The sequence below is a fragment of the Pempheris klunzingeri genome, chromosome 10, assembly GCF_042242105.1.
Source record: "Pempheris klunzingeri isolate RE-2024b chromosome 10, fPemKlu1.hap1, whole genome shotgun sequence".
NCBI lineage: Eukaryota > Metazoa > Chordata > Actinopteri > Acropomatiformes > Pempheridae > Pempheris > Pempheris klunzingeri.
Window position 1 is genome coordinate 15,480,397 of NC_092021.1, and position 25,739 is coordinate 15,506,135.

General features: G+C 41.5%; 1 protein-coding gene across 1 annotated transcript in view; it reads right to left on the minus strand.

Annotated features, from left to right (window-relative positions):
• Positions 1–25,739, minus strand: part of igf2bp2a (insulin-like growth factor 2 mRNA binding protein 2a) — a 48,956-nt gene that overhangs the window by 3,976 nt on the left and 19,241 nt on the right. Inside the window, exons 3-11 of the mRNA XM_070838661.1 lie at positions 16,973–17,021; positions 15,397–15,448; positions 12,153–12,216; positions 10,997–11,287; positions 10,599–10,733; positions 7,211–7,333; positions 3,094–3,229; positions 1,224–1,361; positions 624–692 (exon numbers count right to left, since the gene is read on the minus strand). Coding sequence (XP_070694762.1) covers positions 624–692; positions 1,224–1,361; positions 3,094–3,229; positions 7,211–7,333; positions 10,599–10,733; positions 10,997–11,287; positions 12,153–12,216; positions 15,397–15,448; positions 16,973–17,021 — 1,057 coding nt within the window. The remainder of the gene's footprint in view (positions 1–623; positions 693–1,223; positions 1,362–3,093; positions 3,230–7,210; positions 7,334–10,598; positions 10,734–10,996; positions 11,288–12,152; positions 12,217–15,396; positions 15,449–16,972; positions 17,022–25,739) is intronic.

Consider the following 25,739-nt stretch of genomic DNA (forward strand, 5'->3'; position numbering starts at 1 on the left):
AGTTCATCAAATACTTGAAGAGCAGCCGGAGACAATGACACCACATGCAAAGAAAGCTAAACTGAGTTCTCTTCAACGGGTTTCTCTTTGAGTAAACATCCCGTTTTGGCTCGGTCTAAACGGAATATTTCCTATTAAGGCCGATGTTTTTGTTTTTCTTTGCATGGTAACACTCATATACTCGAGGTTTATAAAGTGAATTTTTACGAGCCACAGGACAACTCTGGGCTGAAAAGTCCCCTTCTAGAAATATTTGTGGTGTTCTGGTGACTGGATGATGGTACGCTGGAATACCAGAGTCACTCTACGACGTAGACGCTGACTGAGAGGTTGTCATGATCACTTATTTATAGCTCCCTCTCCTTATTAGTTTCAAATCTTCCTCTTTTTCCTCTTATTGTGCAGACGTTCCCATGTAGAAGTCACTTGCAAAGAGAGACTTTCCTTGGCACAAAAGGCTTAAAAAACTGCAACATCACATCTTAGTCTTGTGTGCATAAATGGCTTTAAATTCCCTCAACTATTTATACGATTATCTACCATCACAAAAAGCAGGACATTAGCGGTTAAGTCTCTCATCACCAAGGCAACATTAACGATAGTGCAGATTTTAGGGAACATACTGAGTGCTGGTGGGTGATGGCACTTGCTGGAGGAACCCCGTACAGGCCGCTGAGATGTGAAGAGTGACTCTGAAAGCGAAAAGACAAGCAGACTGATCAGATGGCACATAAACACACACATTCACAGACGCATGCACGCACACAAGTCAAACCCCTATTAGGAGGAATTTCAGGGCATAAACTCACAGTGAATCACACACTAACTTTCTTGACTATGAAGCACGCAAACGCATTCTCACACTCTGTCTCACACCACTTTGGCTCGACCTCGTCAATGAGTGGAGACTTTGTTTTACAGACTAACTGACTCATCTCTGGAGAAGATGGGGGAATTCTGGTTGTTTTAAACTGTGTACGACATCTCGCAGGAAGACCTGAGTCAACACGGTGCTGTTTTCGTCAGAAAGCACTTCAGGGGGAACCTGGTTATCCATGTGTTGGAAACAAATTGCTTTATCAAGTCAAAACTAATCCCTGCAGGAGCTGTGCATTGCTGAGTAGGGCGGGTAAAGCCACTCTAAAAGAGGAGATTTAATCTTTTTTCCCCACCTTTTATGGCTGTGTGCAGAGATAGTCTGATAGTAAGAAGTGCGTACTTACTAAGAATGGGTTGTATCCTGCTGGTGCTACGGGGGGCACTGCACCTCGTGGTCCAGCAGCAGGGGGCAGCACCGGCAGACCAGAGGAGAAGATGCCCAGAGCGTTCAGGTTCAAGCCTGGGATCAGGTTGGCCTGTTGCTGTGCAGAGGAAGAGATGCAGATTTAAGACACAACCTGAAAGCTAAACTAGGATTTAATTACAGCTTATTATTTGTTTGTTTATTTATTTTGACAAATGTATTACCACAAAATATGCATTTTTTTTTTAAAAAAGGAGCAGGTCAAACAGATTTGAACTTGGATTTTGAGTCCACAGGCAGGCTGACTACTGCAGTTTACAGTAAAAGCAAAATCTTTCAGCAGTAACTCTCATTTACTGCTAATAAGAGGTAAAGAAAAAAGGAGATAATGTAATGTGAATTGTAATTTCCCCTTTTTGTCTATTACACTGTATTGAATATATTAGGGTTTTGATTGTTGTTTGGACAAACCAGACAATGTGAAGATCTCGTTGGGAAACAGTAACGTGCATTTTTCACTATTTCATACAGCAAATTAATTGATTTATTTAGAAAATGTCAGATGGATTGATTGATGATGAAAAGAACAATTGTGTGTGAACTGTTCCTTTACTACCACTAGCCCCATTACATAAAAGTGTGTCATTTCTGTATTTCAATGGTATCCAGCAAAAACCATGTATCTTCAAATTTGAATTTTTAAGTTAAAGTGAAGACCTAAGTGGGTGGAGAAACTGTACCTACTTTAACGTTTAAAAACCCACTGGACTCTTTTTCTTAGCTCGTGAAAAGTTGATGTTTTGGCGATCCATAGTTTTCACAGGACAGCTTGCTGTTGCAATGACACGACAAAAACATTTCTCCCTAAAAGTCAAGTCAGCTATTCTAGTTTCATGGCTGAGAGGAGACAAGCGGTCTCCTTTCACTTCCTTGTTCCCAGAAAGCTTTGTGTAATATCCACGCTGTCACGCTAGATGGCCCTCACCGCTTACTGTAGAGTCTGTGCTCGGCCCCGACAGGTGCCAGAACTGCTCTCGCCAGCCAGTACAATTTAACTGCATGCTGTGTGATAATTCTTGATGATTATATGCAAGCCAATATTTGAACTATCACAATGAATTAGGACATTAGCAGCTCATGTGAAAGTAGCAAAGACAAAGAAGAAACTGGGAGGCTTATCCACAATCTCTCCACAAGAAACTGCTAAAGAGCATCATCACGGTGAATACAATCAGCATTATAACAATAATTATTTATCAGCTTTCATCTCCGTATTGCTGCAGTGCAAGAGGAAGTGAGCCATGCCCGTGTGCGGTATCATCGCTATCTCTCTTCCTCTGAGATTGACCTCTCTGGCTGCAGCACTGGTGATGTCATCAGGGCAGTGTGAAAGAGGAGCTGGGTGACAGAGCGGCCTACAGATATCAGATGGATGCTGGGAAACGCAGTGTGTTACAGCAGGAACACAGACACACACAGTGGGGGTAGCGAGCGTGAGTCAGAAGCTCCATGGGACACACAAACACACACACACACACACACACACACGCACGCTGACATGCTGTGTTCAAACACCCGACTCACTGATGAGCTATTCAGCGATCGTTTACTGTTATCCGTTTACCAAGCGGACAACAGCGAGTATTACTAATGCTGGTGGTACCATGTACTGAATGGGAAGGCTATGTTATCCTGCTGTATATCATCACTCCTCTCCGTTGTTCACCTGTCAGTCTATGTGAGTCAACCTGAGATCATAACCACACACAAGCACAAACACACACACACACACACACACTGGGATGAACGTTCAAGAGGCCTGCAGATGGTAACCTTTAAGCTCGGCTTACGTTTATAGCAGCAATGTCATTCTCGTAGGCTTCCCTCAGTTTCTTCATGATCTCCATCTCGGCTTTACAACACGCCTCCAAGCTGCCCTTCACCGTGATGGTCCTCTCAGGCTTGTAAATGGTTAAGTCTTGTAACCTGTGTAGGAGATCACACACACACACACACACAATATAAGTATACACGTATCCAACCACAAATACAGAGAACAGGCACACTCATATTCTGCTCACATATTTTCTCAGAAGGTGGATGTGACTGAGCTGATTTTAATTACATTTCCTGTCTTTGTGTTTATCTAACTTAAATGTTATTGAAGGCTGTAACATCAGTATTAAAAAAAAAAAAAACCTAACAATAGCAGTACTTTCTCAGCTAACAAGCAATTTAGTGCTGAATTTCCATAAAGTTGAAGGACACAGAGGAAGGCACAGATTAAAAAAAATTAAAAACAGGTGGTTAAAACTGAAACAACAAAAGCTCAGATATTCTGACTTAAATGCCCTTGTTCGGATCAAGAACTGAGTCCTACACTTCCCATGATGCAACTTGATAAGGTTTTAATATGCTGCATTCATGTTGTATGGGATGGATGGTAGAGATCGGAAAGATTTTCATGGTGTGTATTAAAATAAAACACTATATCTGTTATTACATTGATAATTAAAGCCAAATCACGAGTCAGTCTGTCTGCAATTAAACCACAGTTACCCTCACTTAGTTGCACTGTGGTCAGCTCCTCCGCTGTATCTCTCAGGGCAAAAGATTCATTCTGACTTTTTTTGACCTGAGGAAATAGCACAGCAGTCATAGCAAAACTAAATCTGTTTTAACAACGCTGTCTATTAACGCTGCCATCTCTCCATAAAGCAGTTAGCCTGGAAACTGTAAACGATGACAACTTTGAATCACAACCAATCGATTCTCTCCTCTGCATTGGGAGAAACTCTGAAAGGATTTCACAGAACCATCAATACTGAATGCACTGTTTGCCTCTTCTCAATAGGACCCTCTCCTCCTCTCCTCGTCTCTCTCCTCCTCTCCGTCTCTCTTTCAAGGCTCATTACATCGTCAGAGCTCACAGAGACAGAGCAATTCATTAGCCCTAAATGAATGAACGTTGGTGTGCACGGCCCGTTAAATGGGGTGTAACCACCGCCTCTCTAATATTATGTTCTGAGAAGGAGCTGTAATCAAGTCCTCAGATTTGTCGTCTTACAACTCAGTTAAGTGATGCTGGCGAGAGGCTAATGAGCACAGGTGGAGAAAGATGTGGCACCAAGAAGTTGAAATCACTGCCTGTCTTTGACAGGGGTGTATTTGCCATGGAGGACCAGGGGACACGTCCCCCTCAGTGTATGAAAGGAGGACATTTGAACCCATCCAAAAAATTGTTGTTCGTGCAGGTTCAAGCTCATACCTCTCTGTGTTTAGTTACACTTGGTCAGGTGGAGGCAGCATCCATTGTACTAAAAGAAACAAAATAAGATACCCTGTGTGTGTGTGTGTGTGTGTGTGCATGTCTTTGTATAGTTATGAGAACAAATTTTGGTTTTACACCATCATTGTGAGGACATTTCTGCATTGTGAGGATATTTTGCCTGATCCCCACAATGTCAAAGGGCCATTTGAGGGTTAAGCCTTGCTTTTAAGGTCAAGGTTAAAATAAGGTTAGGGTAAGGGTTAGGCAATTAGCTGTGAAGGTTAAAGTTAGGGTAAGGGGCTGGGGAATGCAACATCAACAAGTGTCCTCACAACTATAGAAAGACAAGAATGTGTGTGTGTGTGGGTGTCTTTGTCTCTCTTTGAGTCACTGGCAAAGAAATGTTTGACTGAAAACCACTTTTCTAAATCTATGTACTTTGTATGAATTTTACTTTGTTAAATTCTCAATAGTCATATTCAAGTGGTTAAATTTCATCAACTTTATTTCCAGTATACAGTGCTGTGAAAAAGTATTTGCCCCCTTACAGATTTCTTCTGTTTTTGCTTTATTGTCACACTTGCATGTTTCAGATCATCAAACAAATTTTAATATCACACAAAGATAACCTGAGTAAACACAAAAAGCAGTTTTAAAATGATGATTTCATTTATTAAGGGAAAAAAGCTATCCAAACCAACCTGGCCCTATGTGAAAAAGTAAAGCTAAAAAAGTAAAGTTAAATCATGAATTAACTGTGATTAACCACATGTTTGAATGCTGAGTTCAATTTCAATTTCACTAGCCACACCCAGGCCTGATTACTGCCAGAGCTGTAGAATCAAGAAATCACTTAAATAGACAACATGAAGTAGGCTGAAAGATCTCAAAATGCAACACATCTTGCCCCGATCTAAAGCAATTCAAGAACAGACAAGAAACAAAGTCATTGACATCTATCAGTCTGGAAAGGGTTAAAAAGCCATTTCTAAGGCTTTGGGACTCCAGCGAACAACAGTGAGAGCTATTATCCCCGAATGGTGGTGGAACACTGGTGGAACAGTGGTGAACCTTCCCAGGGATGGCCGGCCTACCAAGAGCGCATCGACGACTCGTCCAGGAGGTCACAAAAGAACCCCGAACAACATCTAAAGCACTGCAGGCCTCACTTGCCTCAGTTAAGGTCAGTGTTCATGATTCAACAATAAGAAAGAGACTGGGCAAAAATGGCCTCCATTGGAGAGTTCCAAGGAGAAAACCACTGCTGACCAAAAAGAACACAAAGGCACATCTCACATTTGCCAAAAAACATCTTTTTGGGAAAATATTCTGTGGACTGACAAAAGTGGAACTTTTTGGAAGGTGTGCGTCCCGTTACATCTGGCGTAAAACTAACACAGCATTTGGGAGAAAGAACATCATACCGACAGTCAAACATGGTGGTGGTAGTGTGATGGTCTGGGGCTGCTTTGCTGCTTCAGGACCTGGACAACTTGCCGTAATTGATGGAACCATGAATTCTGCTCTCTACCAGAAAATCCTGAAGGAGAATGTCCAGCCATCAGTTCGTGACCTTAAGCTCAAGCGCACTTGGGTTATGCAGTAGGACAATGATCCGAAGCACACCAGCAAGTCCACCTCCGAATAGCTCAAAAAAACCAAAATGAAGGTTTTGGAGTGACCTAGTCCAAGTCCGGACTTAAATCCGATGGAGATGCTGTGGCATGACCTTAAACAGGCCGTTCATGCTCGAAAACCCTCCAATGTGGCTGAATTAAGACAATTCTGCAAAGAAGAGTGGGCCAAAGGGCCAGGTTGGTTTGGATAGCTTTTTTCCCTTAATAAATAAAATCATCATTTAAAAACTGCTTTTTGTATTTACTCAGGTCATCTTTGTGTGATATTAAAATTTGTTTGATGATCTGAAACATGTAAGTGTGACAAAAAAGCAAAAACAGAAGAAATCTGTAAGGGGGCAAATACTTTTTCACAGCACTGTATATATGTTTTGGGGTCCTCAATTTCAGATAGAAAATTCACCTCTCTGTGCTGCTATATTCAAGTCACATAATTTACTTCAATCATATCGAAAAATTAAAATCAAAAACTTGTTCCTCAGCTTAGTCAAATTCAGATACTAACATTCAGATCTGAACATAAGGCACGGATGGCACGTGAATTTCCAATCTGTGTTTAAGAACCCTAAAATAAATGAATAATGGAAATAACATTTCTGGAATTGCACAACATGAAAGTGACTATTGAGAATTCAGGAAAAATAAAACTCAGAAAGATGGGTTTCAAAGTCAAACGTTTCAGTGAAATAAATTTTGTGGTATTTAAATTTCATTAAATGTCAAAATGTGGTTTTCAGTTGCCGATATATTTCCAATTATTATGGCAATGATGAATGAAGGTTGCTATCCATACCCAACCTGATGCCTGCACACACACACTCACTCTCTCTCACTTCCACGTGGCCCTTCCAACATCTGAGTGAGGATTTCACCGTTGGTCTATGAAAGTATAATTGCTGCTGTTCCTAAATCATTTGGGCACCTGCGTCAAAGTGTTCAAATACTCCAGTTTGTGTTTGTTTTCCTGAAGGTGCCAGTATGGCTGGTATCGTAGCCGCAGAGCAGGTGTGTGGGAGTGTGTGAAGGAGGAAGGCGGCAGCAGCGGGAGAGGTGACTTACGAGGAGATGGTAATCTTGGTCCCTGTCTCCTCCTCAATCTTCTTCAGGTTGCGGCCCTCCTTCCCGATCAGCCGGCCCACGAGGCTGTTGTGGGCAAGGATTTTCAGAGGGATGTCCTCCGTCCTACCGCAAAAACACACACACACACACACTCAGGTTAGGTGAGATGATAGGCAATAGGTTCCGCTGAGTGTCACTGACGCGGTGTGAGGAATGTTATGGTGTGATGGGGATGAACAGGAATGTGGACAGCTGCCCAGCTGGAAGCGCTGCTGTAAGCACAGGGCACCACGCTAAGACATGAGGCTTTTATTTAGTGATGTGTCGGCGATGGGTGCTTTTTGGCTTTTACAGATTTTCACAGAAAAATGTCCAGATGTTTTTAAGAGGAGCAAGTTTTCAGCGGCAAGTTTTTGTCCTTTATTATCTCATATGTGTTCACATGCTTGACCAGTAAAACAAGCACTTTGAGTCAGCTGCTGTTGCTTCTAAACGTGCTTTATAAATAAAGTTGGATCAGTTGGATCTTCTCATAGAACACAAAGTTGCCACCATGACAGTGGGCAGTGCTTAAAATATGGATGCTGCTGCAAAATAGCTACAAATTTCTAGGACACGGACACACACACACACACACACGGACACACACACACACACACCTTCTACCCTGCAGCACAGATGTGCCAGCCAGAAAGTGTTTTTGCAGAACATTATGATATTTGTAACATTTGTGTGAAATTTTGCCATAATTGGTAAATTATCCTTCTAGGTGTTCCTGAGATATCATTTTCAGGAGAATGAGACGGGCGTTGGAACGTACGGACAACCACACAACCTGAAACATGATGCCTCCGGCCTCAGCTGTTGTTGCTGCAGGCATAAAAACTGAAAAAGAATTCATAGAAAACTCTCTTTGATTTAACGCCTCATAATATTTACCTAAGATGTCTCCTAGAAAGAACAATGTGAACTGGCAGTAATTATAGGTAAAATAGTGACTGACAGAATAATGCCATTTGTCAAAGCCAAAATGAAGGACATCTATGGATAACAAAGATTTGGCCTTGAATCAGATGTTACATCTGGTTTATGGTTTAAAAGCCAAAAATCCTTAGAGTCACAGTTAATAACTGCCTCTTATCCTATCTCGTTATTGAAGTTCGTAGATCTAAAAATATTCTGTAGGAAAACAGATTGTGTAAACTCTGCAATTTGGGTGAAATGGGGTCCCATTTTCTCGTGCACTGTACAAATTATGATTATTTAAAAGGGTTATTTTTCCATGAAATGGCTCGACAAAACCCTGAAATGTTCTGGTGTACAGGTGAGCAACAACTCTGTCTGTCTGAACTATTTCACAAAAAATCATTCAGATTTCTCCTATTTTATATAGCAATATATTTATGCTGGTTATTTATGATTTGTTTTGCAGCCTGCTGATTTGAAAGTTGTTCAGCTGGATTGGCATAGCTGTATATGTGACACAATAATAGTAATTTCTCTGGAAGTCATTGACCGCTTTTAAAGTCAAAAGCATTCAAAAAAAAAAAGTGTTTATGTGTGTAAATGGGGATGGCAATAAGAAACTGGGACAGGAGGAGCACAGGGCGGTGGGCCGTGGTGGAGGATCGCCAGATGGTGGTGGTTTCTTTTGGGCTGGGTCACAGATTTGGTGGCTCTGTGTGTGTGTGTGTGTGTGTATGAACGTGTAGTTCAGATCATGTTATAATCTGTTAAAGTTGATCTTTGCTGTGAAATTAGTTTGTGGTGAGCAGTGGGGCAAGTTAGGGGAAACGGCAGTGTTGTGGGTTTAAAGGCAAACTGGGTTAGGGTTTCACTGGGTGTTGGGCCTCCTCATAGTCGATGGGCGTAGTTAGTTCTCCTGACAATTTATCAGTAATTTACCTTATCTATTTCCTTTATTTGAAATGTTTCCTTTTATTTGATAGTTTACTTGTTTTTGGTACTGTTCCAGTCTCAAGGTGAAATCCTACGTCCTCTACATCTTATGTCTTACATCTGTGAACAAACATGAATATAATTTCATGATTCTTTCATATGAATGAAAATGAGCATGAACACAACAGTGTAATGTGTGTAGCAGGTGCAGCACCCACACAGAACAGGGTGGTGTCACTATGACTTTTGAGGAGTTCTGATTTGACAGATTACGAAACCGACTTACTAAATTTGCATTCAACATCAACACTAACGACAAAACACAATAAACTTCTGCCTTGGGCGGCTCTTTGCTGCCTTTTAAGAGTGTTTTTAATTTAGAGGAAAATATGTGTGGCATTTAGAACTACAACCCACTTATTACTGTCCACATATGGTTCATGTTCATCTCGTTCATTGTATTGTAATGCAGTGTGCTGGAATTTCTTCTTCATTTTACCCATTTTCTTTACTTAAAACTTCAATGAGTAGTTTGGCAGACTGGGTTATGTGCTATTTCGCTTCCTTGTTGAGTTAGATGAGAAGATCGACAACACACTTGTCTGGAAAGTAAATATGAAGCTACAGCCAGCAGCTTATTAGCTAAGCTTAGCTTCGCATAAAGGAACGAGAAGAAACAGCTGGCCTATTACCCACGTTTCCTCCCTTTTTCCAGTGTTTAAGCACATTTTCTTAAATGTCAAACTATTCTTTAAAATGTGTGAAACCTGGCTTAAATGTCTTCCGAGCAAACAAAAGAACAAGACACAGATTTGGTCACATCATTCTAAGACCTAGTGATAGTTAACTTCCTATGGATGTCAGGACATGGGCAGGAAGCAAAGTATGATGTTAGTGAGAGGGGAAAAAATGTATCTCAGCCCAATGCTAAAAGTTTTAGACGCATACCACCGAGCCTTAATCATCCCGTCCAACTGCCTGAAATATTCTGTATCTATTTAAATGGAAACATTTTTTGTTCTGAAACCAGCCATGTTGGATCTTGCCCTTATATTCCTAACAACACTGACTAGGTGCACACAGCAAGGGTGTTATTATGATGTCAAACAACACACTTGAAAATAAGTAAAGACTAACACAGGTAGTATGTGTTAAAGGTGGGTGTAGATCCAGCAGAGGCTCAAAGAGTTTAAAAGGTGCAGTGTCTTGTTAAAAGTGTCAATCCCAATTAGACATGTTGGCCTCGTTTCTTAAATGCTAAGCTGCGCTCACGTGTTAGCCTCTGTGAGTGTGTCATGTGCACTGTGTTTACTGTGTTAGTGGTCCAGGTTAGAGAATGCAGAGTGAGATTAAAAGGTGTGCAGGCAGGTTAAAGGATAAGATTATAGCCCTGTAGACATTACGGCTAATCTCCATGTGGGGATGTATATACACTCTGCACAAGCACATCTAAGTGTGTTTATGTGCATTTTCATGAGTCCACACTCACGTCTTGGTCTCGTTGGCCTCCTTCTGCATGATGTCCAGGATCATTCGACAGGCGGAGGAGCAGCCCTCGGGAGTTGAGTGGATGGTGATGGGCTTTTCTGCTGCACCTGCATTTTCCTTCCGATGAATGTCCACCCTGAGAGAGGGAGAGACAGACCAGACCCATGAATAATTAAGAGTATTCCTTTTCAAATTTTGACAACATAAAGTCTTTATTGTGTGCTTGTGTCTTCCTATGCAAGCCTGGATACAGTGCCAAAAACCCTAATTAATACAAGTTCCAACAAAATCATAGCAGAGCTGTCTAAGAAGTTCATATAACCATGAACCCAGGAGAAAAGACAAAAAAAAAGAACAGCAGGAAGCAGGCGAGATCTAACGTGAGACAGAGCTGCTTACTTGGACTGCGTCTGTTTGGTGACATTCTTGATGGTGAGGCCCTCCTTGCCGATAATGGCTCCCACAAACTGAGTAGGCACGAGCATGCGTAGGGGGAAGTCGTGTTGTCTGGAACGTGGAGCACCAAAGTCTCCTGAGGGCCCGGGCTGAGAGGCGCCCTGGTCCCGGGATGATCGACCCCCACGCCTTGTGCGGGGAGCCTGGTCGGGCGGAGCAGCATCCATGTCCACAATATATGACACCGTGAAAGAGTAGTCGTCGAACTGGTGTCCTGTTAACTTCTCAATGGCTCTGGGGGTGGAACAAAAGGTAGAGTAGCAGGAAGAGGAAGAAGAAGAATGAGACAATAACAATAAAATGTTATAATCAATTATAATTGTCAATACAGGGACATAATAATATAATTTCTAATATAATATCTAATATCTAGTAATCTAATAAATTCTAATACAAGTTCTTTCTAGAGTGAAGAATTTGCAAAACTGATTTAACTCTGATCTAACTCTAACTCTGACATACTTGCTTTTAGCTACATGTGTACGTGATGCTACCTCATGTGTCCTGCATTCCCTCCAAGTACTGGTTGTGCACGTCATAAGAAATTAACGCTACGCATCTGCAAGGTGCATTTAAGCGTATGCACATTTGGGACAGTTTGTCGTAAGTGAGGTAAGTGAAGTAACATCGGCAACACACTTTGAGGAGAGATAAGGTGGCCTTTTTAACTTCACTGCTTCACACCCACTTGTAGTGACTGAGCAGGCTCGTATCATTGTTCTAGGCTCTTTTTTCCTTGTATAAACCTGTACACAAGATTTATGGGTGAGAAAAATGCAGGTTGTTTGAACAGAGGAGACATGGGGAGAAAAAAAGCTGTATACTCTAATAGAAGTTGCTGTCGCTACTGTTTTTTTGTTTTTTCTGCTGTCATCTTAACATTAACTACATAGTAACCTCTTTGGGTGTAACAGAGTTAAATTACGCACAGTAGACAGACAAGTATACTGTACTATATGTACTACATATATATATATACTATATAATGTTGCCTCTGTTGCTGCTGCATATCTGTGCATACTAACAGGTAAAAAGTATGAGTATACGACAAGCCATACTCTTCTCTCTATTTGGCTGCATTAGATGTATTATTGCTTACACTTTAGCTTCCTCCTTGGTTGCGTATGTAACATTCACCACTGCTGTTTCTGTATCAGTGTTCACTGTGGAATGAGACAGAGAGAGAAAAGCAAAAGCATGAGATACAGTAAACAAAGATTCGAGCCCCATTCACACACGCACATAGCAGGTCTTTGTTGCTGCCGTAGGTGAGTCAGACACATATCCAGATTCCCGTGGTGACCCAGAGAGCCACTTGTCTGTGTGAATCCATTACAGCCATCCCCACACTGGCTTCCCTCCAGACCCCGCTGCTGCCTCTACATACAGGAGCTGCTAAACACAATAGCCTCTCTGCCACTTGCACAATAACGGATTTAAGTTTGACATGGCAGCCTAAACAAAGCAAGTAATCTGTGATAAAGTGCACTGCAGTGCGCAGCAGAGACACACCTTGGGAGGATCGCAGCCTTGCACTGCTCAGAACAAACCTAACTCTGCCACAGTTATGGGTTTGATTCTCGCTGAGACCACATGTTCTGTAAAAAGTAATGAACTGTGGAGCGACTTTGATTCAGGCGTCCACCGTACAGCAGATGTGATGATGAAACAAGCTTACGATGAGATGATTCATTAATTAGTCGATTGAAGGAAAATTAATTTAAAGTGGCAATCTCAAAGATCTCTGTTTTGTTCTCTTTGGCGGCACCTATGGTAGTAAGGGGTTATTGCAGGTGTCAAACAGTGATCCAAACAGTGTCCTCACCGTCTTCATCCGAACCTTGAATTTATTTCTTTTTCTTTGGATTTGCATTTGTTTATGATGTTTCATACTCTATAGTCATCGATCTTTGTTTGTTCTGACCCAGTAACTGACTGAAGGAAACAGAACGCCGCTTCTCCGTATCCTCTCTGGCGGACCAACCACGGGTGGATAATGGACGCAGCTTGTTATTTTTCCGGGAAAGTTTGCCACCGACACCCAGTTTGTAATACTAAAGAATATACACAGGCTTTCATCATCATTTTTCAAGCAAAAAGAAAATTTAAAAAATCCCAGTTTTAGCTCTTCAATGATATTTTTCGGCTTTTTGTTGTTATGTTATGGTAAACTGAATATCTTTAGATTTTAGACTGTTGTTCGCACAAAATTTGCAATTTGATGACATTTTATAAACCACAGAAATTGCCTCACAGCAAGAAGGTTCTGGGTTTGAACCCACCGGCCGGCTGGGGTTGCTCTGTGTGGAGTTTGCTTGTTCTCCCAGTGCTTGCGTGGGTTTTCTCCTGATACTCTGGCTTCCTCCCACAGTCCTAAGACATGCAGGTTAACACCCGTAGGTGTGAGAGTGAGTGGGAATGATTGTCTGTCTCTCTATGTGTGCCAGCCCTGTGACTGACCCAGTCCAGGGTGTACCCCGCCTCTCACCTAGTGTCAGCTGGGATTGGCTCCAGCCCCCCCATCCCTACACCCCTTGACCCTCTGAGGATAAGCAGGATGGATAATGGACGGATTAATTGGCAATGAAAGTAATTTTATTTGCAGCCCGCAAGTAAAGACAAAATACTAAAGGCTAGCCTCTGTGCACTGGACTGAGAAATCTTGTCTATGAGCATAAAAAGTACATCATATCAAATAAACATGGTTTTTTTATGTTAGCGTTACATCTCTTTTGTATGCAGCACACACATCCTGAACCTGTTTATCTGATTATACTTCAGCTTGGATTTTGCTTCATTTCACAGATTAAACTTTTTCATCTGTGGAGAGTTTAACAGCACCTGTAGGAGGAGGAAGCAACAGTGAGAGATACAGTAAGAGATAAAGACACACAGCATGTCTGATTGATGAAATGCCTCCCGAAGGCCTCCGTACGAAGAGACAATGGCATCTCTATTTTGTCAATGAAGGATCTCTGTTTGTGTAACTGCTAAATGTCAAATGGATGACTGAACAAAGAAGCCTTTAATGTGCCGTTACATTCTGCTGCAACGTTTGGCAAGTTAACCACATGAACAAAAAATGACAATCACCAAAATAAATGAGCCAAGACATGCAAGGTAAGTTTCAGCACCATAGAAATGGTGAAAAATGTCAGAAATAAAAATGCACATCAGTCTCTGTCATTGAAAACGTCTAATCTTTTAATGCGCAGCGGACAGCAGGCTTGGAAGGGTTAAAACTAGTGAGAGTGCCCAGCTGGCTTATAGAGGGCGAGTGGGCAGAGCCTGGCATTGTGCCCGGCCCCAGCGCTCACAGCCAGCCCTGCCCTGCCACCGGCAGCCTACACCATGCCACACAAGAGCACGGGACTCCAAAAGCCTCACCCCGTAACCAGAGCGCACGGACGCAGGAGGGGACACACAGAGCGACTAAGACGCGAGCTGGCTCTCTGGAAGTTTTGATCATACTCTGTGCAACTCTGATGTTGGACAGCTGTACTGATGGGATGAAGAAAGAAGAAGAGGACTGCTGCACGGGGGTCTGGTACAGTACAGAAGAAGTAGGCTGTTTTACGACAGCGTCTGGGAAACTCTGAGTGGAGTCATTTCTCTGCTGGGTTCTCTTTTAGCACCTGTCATGACTACAGTGGGTGGCAGTTTGTCTTGGCTGGTTTGACGCACAGAGAGACACCATGTTTCTGTGTGTGTGTGTGTCTGTGTGAGTATCTGTGTACGTATGCGTTTGTCTCTCCCTGCGTGTGCGCATCTACTTCTCATGCAAGTACGTGTGGACAGCCAAAAGTTCCATGAGATAGCTCAAACGCTCACGGCCCTGCACACACACACACACTCCATCAGACGGTGCAAAAGTCTCACCACAGGCGCCTACAGTGTCCTCCCCCATTACCACGACGCACCTCCCCGAAACAGACGCACACACAACAGTCACACGGGGACACATTACTACTGGACTTCTGCCATGTCTGCCCACTTCAATCCATACACTGAGGCCAAGGGGACCGGTGGCAAAACACAGTGCTTATTACCGAGGCTGTGTGTAATTCAAACGCTGCTCTCCACGGGTCAATTCTTTAAGGCACACATGCACGCACGCACACCGACATGATGATAAGGGCAGCTTTATATGCAGATATGGGTTATGTTTAGATAATGGGTGTGTGGGATGATGGTGACGAGGAAGTCAAGTCACACAGGGGGACTTGACTCACTGGGAGGTCTCTGTGCGTGCGTTGCTAAATAGACACATGTGCATCAAACAGTGGGAGCCAGATGATGATGATGAGATGTGTGGGAAACAGAGAAGGAGAAGAGTTCGGTACCTTGTTCCACGTTTTCTACAGTACCATACTGAGCTAGAAGGCCATCCAAAACCTGAGGGAGAAATGAGAATGTGAGTTAGAGATGCGACTACGGCCACTGATGCAAACACACACACACACGCATATGGACACCGACACACACATAAAAACACACATACAGGTCTGGTGGTTCTAGTGCTTATGTGTCCTTAAGCAACAATGCAGCAAGTGGAAGTGAATTAGAGAGAAAACATGACATGAGAATTTCCGAACCTCATTAACCCCACAGCTACAAATAATAGAAATAATAAGCTTACATAGCTGATTGCTTGTGACTGGATGCAGCTACAGATGTTTCCCGACAACTGATAGCTATGACATTCTCTGAGTTTGTAAGGGTGAAAAGTGGTTCAGAAAAGGATTTAACTTATGACAGCTGGTGTAAACATAAGGTGCAATCTGTAATGTCCAAATGTTCAAAAAACTAGACTGGAATTTACTAGAACTCATAAAATGATTTATGTTTTAATATGTGGACAATACACAAAACTATATTTGAATGTTTTCTGGTAATGCAAATGATTACAGGTGTGAAACTGGTACACTTATGAAAAGAAAAACACACAAATTCAGAGTCAAACTGTTAATTTAGTGGTTATACAGCACATTGCTAAATTCTAAACTGCAGATCAGAGTTTGAATTTTAAACTAAATCCAAAACTGCTGATTTTGTTGTTCTATTATATCCTAAACATTAATCTAAGATCAAGACCACAAAGATTTTAGTATATTTAGGACTGAGCTAAGGTTTCTGAGATTGATATATAGAGACTTATCGACTCTTGTTTAGCAAACTGAGGTGGAAATGCTAACTACATTTTATATTGTTTTATAGTTTTAATCAATATTCTACAGTTGTCATATGTGGTGGAGGGAATCTGCTTTCGCCTTTACTTGAGTGTTGCCATTTTATCCTACATTATACTTAACTGTGTTCTATTATGTTATAAAATTTCTCTCCGTAGATTGAAATTCTTCTTCCATAGTATTCAACCTTTACAACAGTGTCTGCATTAATAATTAATGATCCTCTTGTGGACCTTTGCTTTGGTTTGGGCCTTTGTTTGCCAAGTTCCAATGAAAGGTTAAGGGAAAAATTATCAAATAAGCATATAGCATGATTTGTCCATTAATGTCGATATTTCTAAATTCCATAATGGTCTGGGAAGTTTTGTGAGTTTTCCAGAAGCATGTAGACAACCTAGTGATACAGTAGAAACCCAGAGTTGGCAGGCATGACAACAGACATACTCACACAGAGAAAAACAATTTGGACCCCAGTAAAGTCACAGATGTTGACACGCACACACGGTGTCACCCACACAGAAACAAACACTGACGTAGAAATAAGCACAGATACAGACAGAGACACACACACAAATACACATGTCTACACAGAAACACAGTATAAAAGCTGGTGAGTCATTGTCAGGAAACTGGTTTATGTGCTACCTGGTGCTCCAACTGGGGCATCACTGTCACACACACACACACACACACACACACACACACACACAGACAAAGACAAACAACTGACCTCCCACTGTAGATGAGGGGGAATGTTCCGGATCTGGATCTTCCGACTCCTGCAGAGATGAGAGACACAGACGGAGTGGATTTAACAGACCTGAACCACACATACACATACACACACACACACACACACACACACACACACACTTACACACACTTGAGAGTTACAGTCATCTGTTGTGTTTACAGAAACTTCTCTCATATATACGATACACACATTCGCCGCATCGACAGCTGAGAAGCAAAGGCATTTACATGACGAGGGCAGAAATGCAGAGTCGGAGCTGTGCTGTGCGTGATTTAACAGCTAGTGTTAACTTTCTACAACACCCACAGCTCATTAGAAAATATAACAAATCTGTCTGTTGGAGAGCTGAAGGAAATCTACTGTAGGTGTGCAGGTGAGGACGTTCATTAGACAGCAGCTAGTAACTCTCAGTAACACCCTCCTACAAGTGCTATTCTTACTACTCTCACTATGAGACGTGAAAGTGATACAAAAGATATGAAAATGTAATTGGACGAGAAATGATGATACATAATTTGATAGAAATAATCAGGAGAAAACAGAGCAGTTTGTATAATTTGTCTTCCCAATAATGATTTAACAACTAGAAAAACAACAAAGCCTTCTTTTTCACTTGAGAATTGTCTCTGAAAGAAGGAAGTCACACAAATCAGACGTGAGATTGACTTGGAAAACTGGAGCTGAAATTACACACAAAATAATAACCAAAAATAATTAACATAAGACAAAGTCATAGGGGGTTAAAATAAGATTTAATTGGTAACATGTAATTTAGGTTTTAATTTCAGCCATCTAATGGGTCATAAAGACGGGCTGAGTGAAGCAATCTGAGTTTACAGGGTGTGTTTTTGGTTTGGAGTTCAGATAAAAGAAGAAAAGAAAGAAACAAAAAATTTCCCAAACCAATGAACAAATAAACCAACCAAAATGTATTTTAGTTATTCCTTGACAATATATCACATTCACATTCACTCCAGTTGTTATCCTTACTTTCTCTTGCTCATCAACCTTGCAGGTGTTTGTATCTGTGTGCATTTGATTTGTGATGAACAACAAAGATAATCAAACCCTGTCATGTCAAGATGACGAGGATTTCAACAAGCTTGGTTTGTCCCTCTCTGCTCGGCCGTTTTGGGATTCAGAGCTCCCACACAGCCGTCTACTCTCCAGCGAGTGTGTCAGCTCAAACAGCAAAGCCACACAAACCACCCGGAGACCACAAGCTATTAACAACTACATTAACGTGAGAGAGTCCAGCTCCGCAATGAGAGCCACTGATTTAAAAAGCAAAGAGGCCGGTGGAGAAAAAGCCACACCGCCGAGCAACCCTCTCCGAAAAAAAATCATTCAAGAAGCATTACGGCACACAATTAGGAGGCATTACAGGAGCGAGCGTGGAGGTGTAGATATAAGTGGAGGAGGAGAGGTGATGAGAAACCATAATTAAAGGTGAATCTACACTTGCCGGCAACTCTGTTAGATACACCTGCTCAACAATGTAAATATCTAATCAGCTAATAATGCATGTAGACACATAAACACCGTCAAGCCGATCTGCCGAAGTTCAAACCGAGCATCAAAATGAGGAATAAAGGTGACTTTAGTGATGTTGAACGTAGCAAGGTTGTTGGTGCAAGACACACTGGTTTGAGTATTAAACTGCTGATGTGTTGAAATTTTCATGCACAATCATCTCTAGGGTTCACAAAGAAAGAGAAAATATCCAGTGAGCAGCAGATCTCAGGGCAAAAACGCTTTGTTGACCAGTCGGCCAGGCCGGTTTGAGCTGATAGAAGGGCAACAGTAACTCCAATAACCACTCGTTAGGACTGAGGAATGCAGAAGAGCATCTCTGTAAGCACAGCATGTCGTACCTTGACAGAGATGGGCTACAGCAGCAAAAGACCACACCGGTCACTCCGTTAGGTCACCTAGTAAAGTGACCGGTGAGTGTAAGCTCAGGAAGAGTCTCCACGGGACACACAAACACACAGATTCCGCACGTAACACATGCAAAAAGCTCATCCCTGCATGCAGATTTCTACGTCAAGGTTTTGCATCTTTCTCTCTGAAAATATCTGAATGCAACAGTCTGCAGGTCAGAATTTCCTGTCAGCAGCAAGGAGAGGACGAGAGGACAGGGCTGACAGCTGGACATGAATGAATGAGTCTGTCTGAATGTGCTGCTCAAGGAAAAAAAAACAAAGAATCACATGGATTTGAGACGGCCTCTCCTCATTCATCCATCTATCTGAACTTTTAGCATTGTTGTTAAAATACCAAGGAATAAATTAATAGACTGCTATTATTGTTCATATGGTAATCAGTCGCAAAAAGACATTCATTTTGGAGTGGAAAATATTTGCATTCACATGTAAATGACAGTAATGTTATAAAACAGTTCTGTAAATCTATATAAGTGGCTTAAACTCAGTTTGAAAGGTAAATTCTTTCATAAATAAGATGATGAAAGATCTCCCTTGGCAACGGCTATCCAAACAAGGGTAAACCGATAAAAATCACTGAAAACACACAACCTTTTTCAACGTAGTAAACAACCTCCAGCCATCCAAAAGCAGCCAATAGCTGAAAAGTGTTTAAGGCCAACTCCAGACCTCAAAACAGCCCCAAACGCTGGCATCCATGAGCTGCCCAATTTGGGAACGAAAAGCTCCTTTCATTCAACGTTGTCTGCTTAAATAACCCGAGAATGCTGAGGGCCCACTTCTCTATTGTGTTTTTTTCTAATTGGTTTGTCGACTGTAACCTTGATATAATGTTACATTACAAGACACTAAACAGCGGCATAGAAATGCCATCATGTGAGCACATTAGTGGATGCACTGACTCCTGGAGATGCAAACTACAAGCTTTCTCTATCAATATTGTCCAGCTATCTTTACATCAACACGTGGATCCCTTCCCATGAAAGCAAGACAACTTTCTTCTCTGTTGCACGTGTTTTAAAAGCCACTTACTTGTGTCTGTTTTTTTTCTGAAAATATGCAGAGGAAGCTCCCTGAATGGACATCTCTTGGAAAAAGTGACAATGCCTCCCGACAGATTTTCAAGGTCTCATTTTCAGCATGCCTGCGGCTGCTGGCTGGCCATCAGTGTCACTGCTTTCTGTCTGTCTCCTGGCTAGGGAGAGGCCCAGGATACTTACCACCCAGCAACATATAGGGCAACTATTGTCTGTCCACAGTGTTTATGTCTGTAGCTACAGACATCAGGTTCTCAGGTTATATGTGTTGCTTTACAACCTCTGAATGACCCACTGGTATTATATGAAGCAGCAGCCATCTGCTAATATCTGTTTGTTTGCATCCAAGGTGAACTCGGCGCCCTTCCTCAGCTCCTCCTTTCCCAAAGTCCAAAATGAGCTGCAGGAGAAGATACAGCCTGAAGTCAATGGTTACTTAATGTTTGTTGAATGTAACCAAACTGTCTGCTGTTGGTTTGGAGCGGCCGGCCAAGAGAAAAAAGAAAGCCTTTAAATGTCTGAGGGTGGCCATGTTCATTTGAAAAGCTAATATTTACTGCACCCACCTGCACGAGGCAAGACGCCGTGTCTGCGCACATGCGTGCATACTAATACACACATGCATTCGGAGCAGTCGAAGGAATTTTAACCTCTAAGAGGGCAGGCGGACAGAGGGGTGAGAAAGAGGGTATTCAGCCCTCGCCAGTAGTCTGCAGTGTCCCGCAAGATTAACATTTGATCATCAACGTGCCAGAAGCTGTGTGGAGGAATTATACATTTAAAACCTTTTCTTTTTTCTAACCTTTTGTTTTCTGAACTGTTTTCATCCCTTGTGATGTTTTCCTTTTGTTTCAAATTTGATTCTTCCAGGTTCTCAAACATAAGAATGTGTTTCTTTTCTTTATCTTACATTATAGCAAAATGAATGTCTTTGGGTTTGAACTGTTAGTCGGACAAAAAAAAAAAAAGACATTTGATGATGCAATGTTATTGTGATTGTCTTTTTCCACTGTCTTCTAGTGTTCTATAGATCAAGCAATGAATCAATTAATCGAGAAAATTAACAGCATCATGATAATGAAAATAACTGTTAGTAGCAGCACTAGTGGGGAACAATGCCCTCTTGAAATGAAACTCTCATTAGTGGATGCCGAGAAAAGTGGTGGGACAAAACGTCAACAGCTGTGTGGATCTGGCAAAATTTCCACTAAAAATGATGATTAAAATAAAACGTTGCACAAGCTGAAGTGATGCATTCACAAAACACTATGAGGTACTGGGAAATATTTTCAATTAAATCTAGAGAAATGACTGTAAATTACTATATATGATCAGTTATCACCTATGTGATCAGTTAGAAAATACTCATACTGAGCAACTAAAAGTCCTGCATTCAAATTCTTATGTAGTCCAGAATTATTAGCAGCAGCATCAGACACACACACACTCTCACACACACACACACACACACACACACAAATGTTTGGATTTTTGGTTCCCAAATATCAAACATTAGAGTGTTTTCATCTCATATCATTTAAGAGATTTGCTGGGAAATTTAGCAGTGCAATTAAAAGCACATGTATAGTGATAACCTGTAAAATAAAATGTTGCAGAGAAGAAAGTTCAGTTAATTTTGTTTCTGTTCGTAACTCGTGTGACAATGAAATATCTCTTACACACAGAGCATAATGGTTATTAATTCTGTCAAACTCAATGTACTTTGTTCTTAAAAAGCCCCTGGAAAAACAGCTATGCATGTCATTAGCACATGAAAGCTTTGTGTTTTTTCTGTTCCTTGAGGTCTTTGAATGACAGCAAACCCTTTTTCTTTGTCTTTTTTTACAGAAATTCTCAGGATTGAATGATTAAACATTTCCTTCTCCGTTCAAGGATTCTGTCTAATGAGGCCTTTAAAAGCCTTGTTTACCTTTTCCTCCCTGCTCTGTGTGGATGCCTGCGCTGTCAGAGACGGTTCACAAGACACGCCGTTCTGTGCCCAGCAGGGAGGCTCTCTCCGGACAAATAAAAAGACATCCCAAATAGCCTTTCAGTCCACCGAGTCTGTCCGGGGCATACCGCCTAACAAAACTCCCACAAACACTGCGGCGCACAAAATCACCTCTACTTGGAACCTCACAGCTAGTTGTTTCTACATGGAAAATTCACCTGCCTGATAAAGTTTCTTTCTCCATTTAACTGTCTCCCGTGTCCATTTAGCTGTCAGCACTCTCGCCGATTGGTTCCTAAACTGCCTCACCATTGCTTCACACCAATACAGGACAAACATTTGCTGCTTAAGGCTTTAGGAGATTAGTATAATTATCATAAGAAATCTTTCTTTTTCATCCCTCCCTCCTTTCTGTATCTACCTAACAAAACGGTTTGTTCTCGTTGAAGGCCACCCTTGATGACACATAAGACAGGCAGTCAACATCAGCCCAACCACAGTCCAATGAAAGACTTCATAATGGATGACTAAGTGAAAATGAAAGATGTTCTGGCCTTCATCACAGCCAGACCATGCAGATAAAATAGGAAATGAAAACCGTATGCAGTCATAAATCACACCGGAGACGTGTGATTATGCACCTATTACATGATCATATTACAAATCCAGTGATACATACTGTCTACGCAACACTAATGTCTCTCTGCGTCTGAAATTGCACGGTAGTCCAACGTTTCAGTGCCGAGTGCTGTATAATGTGATCATCTGGCAGACGGCTACATTTACAGCTACATATGCATGCGTGTGAGCTCCTGCTGCTTGCACATCATCGTATTGTAAAGAGCGTAAAGCTCTAAGCTCACAAATACGTCAGCAATGTCCTTATTCCTTTACATCTTGCGGCAACCGTCAAATTTAAACCCAGTCTAGACGTGAAACAGCATTATGTTATATGGGTCGCTTTGGGTGGGTTAGTCCAATAGTCTGGTGGTCCTTGCAAACCAACCACAGACTTGTCTAATCTGAATTAACCCAATTTCTAGCTTTGACCCTTAAGCTCTTAAGCGCCTAAATGCCCTGAAATCGCAGGGAGGAAGCAACAAGTCAACAATATTCAAGAGACCCTACTGTGTGGAAGATGTCCCTCTGCTCCTCTTTTCAAACTCTGGCGGCACTCCCACTGCGTCCCACTCTCTGTTGCTGGATTAAGACGGAGCTCAGGCCATTTCTGTGTAGTGCTCCTAAGCACTTCGCTAAGGCCCATCCAATTGTTGTGGAGCAGAGATAACAGGATTTGTATGAGAGAAGTGTCTATGCATTGTTATTGTCCTTCAGCCATAAAGATTTGTTGCTATTTGTCCTCCAGAAGGACGAACAAACTCTGACGCAGTTCCAGGCGTGCAACATATAGTTTAATACAAACATGACTGTGTGTTGGGGCTGTGAGCACTGTCCAACACACAGCTGAGTGCACACAAGAAATCTAGCTGATCCAGTTCATCAATGTATTATAGATTATGATAATGTTTTATTCATACGTGTCAGTGATTTCCTAATAATTTTCAAGATGTTACCTAGAAAGAACTGTGACATTGGTAGAAGGAGAAGAGAGTCAGTGTCCAATTTGTACACCTCTGATTCATTTATCTAAATGAAATAGGAGAGAAATGTAGATAATTTTTACAGTGAGTAGCAGAGCAGCAACAGCCGGTTTGTGTGAAAAATGTGCAAATTATCTACAGGCAAGCAAACACTTCAACAAATACGAAGAGCAAAAAAAGTTTAAAAAAATGCTTCATGGAAAACAGCGCTGATAAGAGCAGAGTGAGAGTGAACCAGAACAGTGAAGTTATGTGTCATGAAACCAAAACAGCGAACTGTGAGATGCTCGGCGCTCTGTAGAGCTAAAAGGGAATAACATGGTCTGGTGATAATTCTCTGTGGGTTCGTCACTACAAACGGCATGCAGTCAGTGTTGAGTTTAAATTAACTAATAATCTCTAAATTAGTTCATCTAAATTAATTAATAACACATTTATTCAATTAATAATCTCTCCAATCAATGGGTACCACAAAAATAGGTGGGTATTGTTATATTGGGATGAACATGATGTTGATGCTGGCAGTATAACGTTAAAGTATGATACTATTTCCTGACTGATTACTTCACTTTACAGATCAACTAAACTGTGCAAGAATTATGTTTATGATTGTGTTCTTTTTCTAATAAGTCTAAGGGTACCTGCAAAACAGAATCCTTCAGCAGACACTTTATTATAATCATAGGCTATATGATGTGTACAACCCAGAGCACTTGTAATGATTTGGTGTAACATTAAGGGTACACGAGAATTGCTGGAAATAACAACTCACTATAAATTATTGTGACTCAAGTGTTTGCAGGGCGCTTGAATAATGTAATAAGTAAAAGGCATATCTATTTATGAGTTTTCCCAACAATTTCAATGTTGTTCTGATTTTGCCCTGTTTTACATATATATATATATATATATGTATATACACATATATATGTGTGTATATATATATATATATATATATATATATACACACGCACACACATATAGTGGATTTAGTTGTTTTCTTTGTCACTTTAGAGTTTAACACTATCATCTAGTTTTGTGAATATTCGTTATGGTGAGAAATCTTTTATTTGAGAATTAAGCTCATCCAATAACAAGAAATGTTATGGAGTTGATAATGTTGAAATCTGGATGAGGATGGGTGAGATTTTTTTTTTTTTTTTTATTTCAGGATAAATCAATCTGTCCTCCACTATCTCAAATCATAATCTGGCAGCAAACTTAGAAACGCTGCCCCCCGAATTTCTCGGACTCAAATGGTTCCTTATAAATTAGTAGAGTAGAGTGCTACTTTATTAATCCCCACGGGAGGATTAATTTTATATACGTAACCCATCCAAACACCCCATACACAAACACACAGCCACATCAGCTGAAGAGGCCTGCTCACACCTAATCTTGACTCTGACAACCCTCCAGTTGCCAGCTGTCATTTTGCCAGCTTTTTGTGCCATCTGGTCAGGGACTCAAACCTGCAACCTTTAGGCTACTAGTCTGCCTCTCTAACATCTAGGCGACCAACTGCCCAAGATGTCTACCTACTATTTCTACCAGCTCACCCTTATATAGCAAGTTAAAACCAGACCTGTGTTATATGCTGTACCAACATTTCCAAAGTAATAACAGTCGTTACTGGTGACAGTTCAGTCACAGTTCAGTTTAATTAAATCCTCCTATTACCTCCAGGCATTCATTTGCATTCATCAAAAATCTCTCCCCCATAAGGAAACAAGCGTTGTACCTGCTCTCCCTCACTATTCCCACACCACATATATTTTCACACTGATACTGCAGAGTGAACAAAGCTGCCACTCCACAGCACTGCTAACCATCTCATCTGAGTGTGCGGCGCTCAGGTGCCTGCGTCTGTTTTCCCTCCCAACCCTCGGTGGGTGAGAACTCATCAGAATTCAGCAGGCTTACCTGCCCGCCTGTTTCTCTTCACGCGTTAGTTTTGGCTGTGTGGCAGCGAGGCACAGGCCGAAAAGGCAGGCAGGTAGACACACGCAGCTGTAATGGAAGCCACAGCCTTCCTGTTGGCGTTTGTCTGCTGCTTGCCGCAGATGCTAACACGGCTGGTTAATAGACAGATATAAAGGAAGACTGCACGTTGTTGTCTTAGCCACCGCATGTGGTACAAAGTTCACAGACGAGGTAGATTACGATCAAGAAGATTAATATCTTTGTATCAGGGAATGATCCAGTGTC